The sequence below is a fragment of the Phalaenopsis equestris genome, unplaced genomic scaffold (genome assembly GCF_001263595.1).
Source record: "Phalaenopsis equestris unplaced genomic scaffold, ASM126359v1 Scaffold000224, whole genome shotgun sequence".
Lineage (NCBI taxonomy): Eukaryota > Viridiplantae > Streptophyta > Magnoliopsida > Asparagales > Orchidaceae > Phalaenopsis > Phalaenopsis equestris.
The window spans coordinates 440,837-450,353 of NW_018164666.1; the positions used below are offsets into that span (position 1 = coordinate 440,837).

At 36.4% G+C, this 9,517-nt stretch overlaps 1 protein-coding gene across 1 annotated transcript; it reads left to right on the forward strand.

The window, feature by feature from the left end:
* Positions 1 to 5,105, forward strand: LOC110023413 (sulfiredoxin, chloroplastic/mitochondrial). Its single transcript, XM_020722823.1, has 5 exons — positions 1 to 266; positions 445 to 596; positions 4,119 to 4,152; positions 4,738 to 4,831; positions 4,921 to 5,105. The coding sequence occupies exons 1-5, from the start codon at positions 191 to 193 to the stop codon at positions 4,934 to 4,936; spliced, it is 372 nt and encodes a 123-aa protein (XP_020578482.1). The 5' UTR covers positions 1 to 190; the 3' UTR covers positions 4,937 to 5,105.
* Positions 5,106 to 9,517: the final 4,412 nt, after the last annotated feature.

Here is a 9,517-nt window from a genome sequence, read left to right on the forward strand (position 1 = left end):
TGAAGCAGCATGCAAGGAATTCAATGGACCACTTGGTTGAAAACATTTCCTTCCTCTATCTTTGCCCCCAAAGCTCTCAAAAGAGTATTTACACAAATACAAAGAAGCAGCGGCAGAGAAGCAACAAAATCTCCTCTTTTCCTTCAAGCGCTCGGGATCAAGGGAAGAAGCAGGCTAAGGGGAGTCTCAAATGTCGAATCTTCAGCTGAATCTCACACAAACCGTCGGCGCTTTCTCCGCCCGAAAGATCAGAGCTTCTTCCAATGGTCGCAGTCTAATCATTCGCCTCTTTTATTTTTATAAGGATCCTATAGATGAGAAAACTTAACCTTATTCTTTGGTTGGAACTAGGATTTTCGATTGGAGCGAAAATACCTGTTATCGATTTACTTGTGATGGAACTTTGTATTTGAGATTTGATTCTTTGTAGGCATTTGGGTGTAGGAATTCCATTCTCCAAGCCAAAATCAGGTCTTCTGATACTAGATTTGCCTCTTGAGAAGATAAGACGGCCATTAATGCGTACTCGAGAAAATGATCAAGAGAAGGTGAAGGACCTGATGGAGAGCATCCGAGAGATTGGACTTCAGGAACCTGTGAGTATATTCCGCCTGTTCTCTCTTGAGCTGAAATTAATGCTGAACTGTATCAGTGATTTCTGGCTGTTCTTGCTCATACCATTTTGATTCTAGTGAATGATTTCTTATACTGGATTTACTTTGTAGGGGAGTTTTAGCCATTTTTGCGCATTTAATTTTCTCTAAGATAGAGGCATACTGCTATTTTGATTTTTATTTTTACATACTTACCACTCAATTCCTATGTATTTACATGTCTAAAACCCAAACCTCAATTTTTGGATGCATAAGACTTTACCTATGCATGATAATGTGCATTTCACATTTAAAGAGTTAAAGTGGTGGTATTTTTATTTGATATGAAATATCTGGGTGTTATAAATGTAAAAAAGTAAACTTTGGCTGTTTGATATGTAAATCTATAGGAATTGGATGGTATGTTTCTAAATGCCCTAATCCTGGTTGTGGAAATTTTTTGGAAGTTTCATTACTAAGCTTGTCGAAGGGATGAAACAAAACTGAATTTTATTTCTTTTAGTAGAAGATGAATGGATCATCATTTGGATAAGTTGGAAAATTGAAACTTCAAAGAGAAGCAAATGAGATAATTTCATAAGAGTGAGAGAGAAGAGGGGTATTTGAATCCCTCACTTCATTCTGAGCTGGTGTTAATTATGTGTGGTAATTTTTTTCTAGGCTAGATTTTTATATTGGTATTTCTTATTTAATGCAAAATTTTGACTTTTCTTTTTTTTTTTTTGGGGCTAAGAAGATAATTTGATATTTTTTCTTGTGGGTTATGAAGAGCTTGTAATATTTGGAGTGAATTTTGACTATTCACTTGCCCAAATATAGGGATTCACCACCCATAAAATTCAAGGAATCACTAATCCATGGAGATTGGTCACTCATTACATTGAGAAATTATTCATCCAAACAAAAGAACTCTCTCATTGTCTCATCCTTTGAGTTCTCTTTGAAACCTTTTTTTATCCATGCCATCTGCAGTTTAAAAAAAATAAACTCTTAGCCAATTAATTGAGGTAATTTGTGGGGGGTAGTTGGTGCTTTGGAGGTGACTTGTGGGTGATAGGTGATGTTTGGAAATAATAATTTATTTCTAATGAATATTTAATCATTCTTCACTTCTTGCAAGAAACCCCATTTCAAATCTGATATTTAACATCAATGTTTATCAATGCTCATGAAAATGCTTTAGTTCAAACATGGAGAAACTGACTATGACACCAATTTGATATTGCCTAATAAAATAAAATAGAATTGGAATTAGATTAGGAGTGATTTCATTATCATTGATATGCCACAAAAAATTTCACTTGATCATACACAAATCTTGATGCATTTTGAATAAAAAAAAATCTTAGAGTTGGATTCAAGATCATTCGAGCTTTACTTTCAATAATTCTACAGCTGAACTGAACGTATTGATAATACTAACCCATTGACACCAAAAGTTACCTAATTTGAGCTCAAATCAACTCGGATCAAGTACTTGCAGTATGATTAAAAGTTTCAAATTATTAATTGAAGGATCAAATGATTTTTAAAATTGACATGTTTATGGTCAAATTGGGCGTCTAGATAAGAGAAATCCAACTAGCTTAAATTTAATCAGTTCTGAGGTTATTTAGGAACTTAAATGCTAAAAAGAATGATTTATGATTAGAGGGATAGACACGGGCCGTTTGATGGAGTGTTTTAGAATTTTGCTAAGTTTGCGAAAATATTCTATGAAAATTATATAAATAGAATTTCATTTTCAACATGGAGGAAAATGAGGAGAAAATTGAGAGCTAACTATACAATCTTAAAAAAGCTTGGTACTGACAACGTCCAACAATCATTGAACGCCACTAGTGACCGTTATAGCCCTGCTACTTCCTACGACTATTATTATTTTCAGATTGTTGTTGTATAATATTTGTAACTCAATCAAAACTTTTTAATCTCATCTTCTCCATTAAGAGAGGAGCGAATCTTTGCAATTTCAAATACATAGTGGGTAATTCTAATTAGGTCATACCTCGTGTTTTTTTCATTTTTTGGGTTTTCAACATAAAATTTCCAGTATCTTCTCTTTTAACCCTTTTTTTATCTTTGTGGGTTGGATATTCATACAACGCCAAGTCATTAATCTCTCACTCTATCCCAAGAACTTTCTAGCATGCAACAACCATAAGGGGAAAAATTACACGAGATAAAATATAAAATTATATTTATTCACCCAATAGTATGAGACCTCTCTTACCAATAACAATTGAGGAATCACTCGCCCAATTAAGACCAACCTTTCACTCTCTTATCCTTGAGCTCATTCCTGGTATTCTTTCATTTCTTTGTTTTTCATAACGTCAAACGCAAATACTTTGCGTGTAAATGATCTATTGGTTGTTTCTATGTGGATGGCAGAAGGGGGTCGTATTGACGTTGATAACAAGGTACTTATTTGAGAAGTACATTATATTATTTAATGGATACCTTTTATCCTCCCATTCATTGTAGAAATCTTGAGCTCTGGTTTAACCCTCCTCCATGTTTTGTTGTTTGGTACATATTGGAAATGCCGAGCTATGACATCACCAAAGTAAAATTAAAAAGTAAGATTTTCATACATACCACTCAATTTCTATGTATTTACATATCTAACTCCTAAACTTCATTTTTTACCTGCATGCCACCTTACCTATTCATGAAAAAGTGTATTTAACTTTTTAAAAGATTTTGGTGTTATAAATATAAAATGTAAAATATAGGTGTTAGATATGTAAATACATAAGAATCGGGATTTCATTACCATAATGTGAAAATACATGATTGAAAGTGGAGATTCACTCACCAAAACTTTTTTAGTTTAATTGTTAAATTAGTTTAATGTTAATTTATATTATATTATTTAAGCTTCCTATTTTGCAAAATTTTGAATGCAACAAAACTTAAACATCAATCTTGAAATATATTAATCCTCAAACCAATAGTTTAGCGTCTCTTTGATTAAAAGTTGAGCTTTTAAGCAATAAGTTAAGACATACTAAATTTCAATTGCTTAAAGAAGTAACAATAGAAATGATGAAAGTTTTACTTGTATTCACACATTTGTTTACAATATAATCTTTTCTAGATAATTAGTTGCATTATTGCTCTACTAATTCCGCTTTTTGACTAAGTTCTAGCTTTGAATCTTCTAAAATTAAGAACAACTCTGCTAAATATTTTTATCACAGTATTTTTCTTAAATTAGTTTTCATATTTTTTTCCTTCAAAAACCTCATGACATTGCTAATTTCTTCTTTGTTTGCTTCATTTGTAGCTTTCCTATCTTTTGAAAACAATGCATAATTTCTCATTGCATCTATATGAAATGCGCAATTTGAAGGCGCAAAAATTCGCACTTTTTTGGAACCTTTTATATTGCTTTGCTTTCATTGAAATTTGATAGCAGCAAATAGACTTTTATAAACCTGTAAATTCTTTTATTATTTGACGAATGATTTCTTACTTCTCGCTTGTGCTATTCTGCAGATTGATGTGCTTGAGGTTGAAGGAGTCTATTATGGTATGCCTTTCTTCAAAATTATCTCTTAGAAGTTTCATTAATAAAATAATAGAGACGACTAAAGGTCTGTTAGGGGCAACTTTTAGTTATTTTGTTGGAAGGTTTACATACATACCACTCAATTTTGTATGCATTTACATTTCTTACACCTGTACTTCAACTTTTACATACATTCCACCTTACCTGTGCATTAAAAGGTGTATTTCACCTTTTTAAAGTTAAAATTATTGTATTTCTGATGTGATAGGAAATATTTTGTTGGTATAAATGTAAAATGTAAAGTTTAGGCATTAGCTATGTAAATATATAGGACTTTGGTGGGTATGTATGCAAGCCCCTATTTTGTTTCTCTGATTTCCACCACGTCACTGTTTGACTACTGTAATTCAGAAATTTTTTTTGGCAAGAAACGACGTTACTCGATCGGATCTGTTAGTAAAGGATGGCTATAAAGAAGTTTATTGTAATGATTTTCAAAAGAAGTTGTTTTTTCCACAACAACACCGGTCATAAAATCTGTCTTCATGACCCCAGCTCGAATCATGCATCCCTTAGTGTTCACTTTCTCTCATTTTTTTTTCGCAGGTTTCTCCGGTTGCCACCGCTTCGAAGCTCACCAACGATTGGGTCTGTCGACAATCCGCTGCAAAATCCGTCGCGGGACGAAGGAAACTTTAAGGTACTTTCCCCTAGAAAATTCACTTGAATTAATTTCTTTCACCAACTTCAGTTTATGAGCATAATGCTGCATGTCTTATTTGATTTCAGGCATCATATGCGATGAATCATGAATAATATAATGGATTTATAAAACTTTCACTATATTGCATAACTGCAAAAGGAATGCATTCTCTTCTTAGATATGTTAATGTGATTGTGTAATCTGAATGTTATTGATGAGATGTATATGGAGATTGTCATACAATTATCAATCTTAAATGGAGCTATTTGCTGAGTTATTTCTTTGTATGATAAGATTGTCATCTCTATATTTGATTGAGTTAAGCTATTATGTTGAGTAGGGTTGTAAACGAGTTGGGTTTGATCGAGCTCAGGTTTGGCTTATGTTCGGCTAGTACAAAATTAATTTTATTTAAAATTGGCTTTGAAATTGCTTGTAAATAGTGTGTTTGTGTTCAACTCGATTTACATATTATTGTTTTTGTTCGACTCTTATTTTGCTTGAAATTCACTTGTTTAAATTAATTAGAAAAATATTTGTAGGTTGTTGGATACGAACATACATCATTCCTATGTAATAAAAAGCATAGAACCACATGGCACACGAGTTGCGGTGTTTTAAAACTAGATATATATATAGGTTTTTAGCATAGGCCCAACTATTTATTTCTCATGCGCTAGGCCCCATGATGAGAATTCGTGTCATGTGCCTAAATGTTTGAAAACTCAACGCCATTGGGGATTGAACCTGTGACTTGAGGTCACTTACAGTCAACCCCGCCAACCAACAGGCCACGGCTTTGGCACTAAAACTAGAAATATATATAATTTATTTCGAGCTAAAACGAGACGAATACGACGGAACAAAATGTAGTTCATGTTCGGCTTGTTTATAATCAAGCTAAAAAGATGTATGTTTGGTTCGCTTAACAAATGATTCGAACATGAGTTGTTTGAGAACAACGAGTTTTTATGACAACCCTAATGTTTAGTGTTAAAAACATGAAGATTTACATTCATACCACCCAATGTCTGTGTATTTTTACTTATAACAAAATTTTAATTTGTGCATGCCTGCTATCTTATTTATGCATGGAAATGTGTACTTCACTTTTGAAGGTTAAAATGATAATATTTTTATGTGATATGGAAGTTTTTAATGGTATAAATGTAAAAAATAAAATTTAGATGTTAGATACGTAAATACATAAGAACTGGGTGGTAGGTATGTGTACATTATGAATGTGCCAAAGCGAATCTTAAAGAAATTAACAGATCATGAGACAAGAAAGTACAACTAAGGACATTCTACCAATAGAAGTGCCCATTTATCAGACCAATATAGCAATCTAAGCCACAACCAAAGCCAAAGCTAACCAGAGGCAACCATTTCAGTCATAATTCACAAAACTAAAGATGACATGACGGATAAGTCAACCACTATAGGAAAACCTATCATAGTTGGCAATTAGCCTTTCAGTATATCAGACTCGAGGAAAGATTCTACTCCTCTGTATAATAAATCATCCCTCAGGCTATCCATGTCGGGGGTGAGCTACTTATCAGCTTATGGAAATTCACCTTCTGTCCAATGATCTAGCATCTTTGAATTGACATGAGCTCCTCACCAGGGATTGACAGTTGAAAGTCAAACTAAATCAGTCGACGAGCTCGTCTTGTGAACCTGAAGTCAATCGAAGGTTGATCGGCTACCAAGATCCAATATGTTCGAACTAGTAGGATGTTGCCCATCATCTTTTGATGTCACGAGTGTATGATGTCCGCTCGAACGACCCTAGGGTATGCTTCACGTAAATATGACTCTGTGAGGCTCAAGTTTCCATCTTTGATCCCCTGACAGATGACTAAGTTCGTTTTGTTAGGCCTTGGTTGTCGATGAGACGAGGGAAGACTGGCATGACATTAATGAGACGCCCCCGACTAGACGAATTTTGTTTGGCACAACTCAAACAAATCAGGCCCTAAATTGGCTTATTTGTGAGAAATTATCCTTTAGATGACTTTAGATGGCGGAACGGACAATGCAGATGTGTCTGAAACATTGTTTTCGCTTAGAATAGCCTTCCAAGTCTTGTCACAAAGCCTAAATCACCAAAACCAGGAAATAGCCCCGGACAGTGCATACATGACCACACCCATATGGGGCGTGAACTCACCCCATTTTGGGTGTGGCTACGCCACACACCTCATTCTCCTGTTTTAATTTAGTTCATTGTTTGGTTCCTGTTTTTCCCTCTTGACGCCGTCCGACTGTCGGGATAAGTCGTTGGACCGGTCCTAAGCCAAAAACGGACCTGGGCACTTGTTGAAAGAAACAAGAGGTCATTCGAATCTGGGCACCTGTAAGAATATCCTTCTCGTTGTCGAGGGGAGGGGGGTGTTGAGGAGGAGTTAGAGCCCGCAATCACAGGAGCGTTTGGAGAGTTTTTGGAGAGCTCTCATAAAGCTTCTTTGTTCTTCTTCTTCTTGTTTTGACATATTTTTTAGTGTCACCATCTTAGTCTTAAAAACAGAGAAGAAGAGTGAAGCGTCTGTTGCACTGACGCCGGAAAAAACTCCTTGCGATGCGAGCTCCGTCACCTAAAGGGAGAGGAGGTTGGTACTTGGAGCGTTGTCGGAATCACTTCTTGACAAAGAGGGCTTCTTTCGGAGCAACGAATGAACTTTGATTAACCACCGCGACAGTATAACCTCCTTAATGTTCACATTTTTTTGGTTTCTAGAGCTCCTAGGTCTGGTTGTTTGTTGTTCTTAGAGGAGACTGATAGGTTGGGGGCCTTCCGTGGATTCTTCCACACGAAACTGAGTTGCTCATTGTAGTCATAGCACCAAAATCCCATAAAAGATGAGGTGGTTACAACCTTGTTGTTTGTTCCAGCAACAAGTGAAATCAATTGATCGACCGAATGACGACGTCCTTTTGGTTGTCATTCGCTCGATCGTGAAGAGTTCTCGTTAGTATATCATTTACTCTATGTTAGGCAAATGGGTTGCAAGGTCATGTTGCTTTGTACAATATGACGTTGACACCTCTTCCATAGATTCAACCCTAGAACCTACGCGAGGTTGTTAGGATGAGTTTGATGTGTCGTCCAGTTTTTTGGGTTGCATTTCATATGTGTGCTCATTTGTTACATTTTTTGTGTGTCATTCATGTCGCATATTGTATGCGTGATCGCGTGAACACTTCAATTCGATCAATTGTCCCGACACGATCAACCGATCACTTTGGGTCTGAGCGGTTGTCCCGACTAGATCGACCTATCTTTTGGGATCAATCGACCGCCCCAACCTGATCACCTAATCTTCTGGGTTCGATCGACCGTCTCATGTCGATCACCCACTTTAGGTCCAGTCTACCGTCTCGACCAGATCGACCTATTTTTTGGGGCGCGAATGACCATATCAGACCGATCGATATATTTCCCGAGCTAGATCGACTGCCCCTACCCCGATCGACCTATTTTTCAGATTCGATCAGCCACCCCGACCCTATCATCTGATCTTCTAGGTTCGATCGACCGTCCCGTATGGATCACCTGGTTTAGGTTTAGCCGACCATCCCAACCCAATCGACCAATTTTTCAAGCTCGATCGGCCAACCCTGCCTGATCACACGATCTTCTGGGTTTGATTGATCGCCCTGTCGATTGCCTGCTTTAGGTCCAGTAGACCTTCCTGTCCTGATCAACCTATTTTCTGGGCTCAATTGGCCGCCCCGGCTCGATCGCCCAATCTCTTAGGTTCAACCGACCGCCCCGCGTTGATCACGCTCGCTTTTGGTCCCAGGCTCGATCGACCACCCTACACTGATCATTCGCTTTGGGTGTGATAGGCCGTCCCGACCCAATCGACAATTCAGAAATAACACACGAATGCTAGATTTTGTAAATATAACAAATGAGAGCCCACCAACAGGAGCCCAAGAGACCCTGTTAACTCAAATTCCAAGTCAAGTACGAAGGCTAATCGAGCAAGGAGAAAAACAAAAAGAATGCTCCAAGTTCGAACTGATCATGTTAGAACAAGACAAATAAGCATATGAACAAATCACCATTGGAAAGTCGAGCAAATGCAATTACCCACATCTAGGTAAATTTAACCCGAAGAAATAGTACAATCTTTGGAATCATTAGTCGTCCCAAGAATACTCCTGATGTTCCTCGTTGGGGACTAAGAGTCTCACAATCATCCCAATGAACTTCCTCATGAAGGAATAAGTTATTTATTAGGTTACAATGATTCATCTTCTACTTGATAGCATAATCTCATTTTTGCAATAAAAATTGCTCATTGAGAGACTGAGGGTCAATAGTCGGCCTAGATCAACCGATCAATCCTGGCTGACCGAGTTAATATTGCCGACATAAAACTAATCAAGACCAACTGTATCGACTCAACTTAGTTGACTGAAACGACCTTTATTGAATTGAAGTTATCACAACATAACTGGTTGAATCATAGACTCGTCAAACAATGAGACATATATGTGAAATATCTATAATATCATGTAATATAATGGGCAGAAATGTAATATCAAATACTAATAGACAATAGTTTTACTATTTATTTGTGTTCATTGATCTCAGTGCTATTCTTTCTTTTCTTACATTTTAATATTTTTGGTGTGATTCATGAAATCAAAATTAACATATATATATAT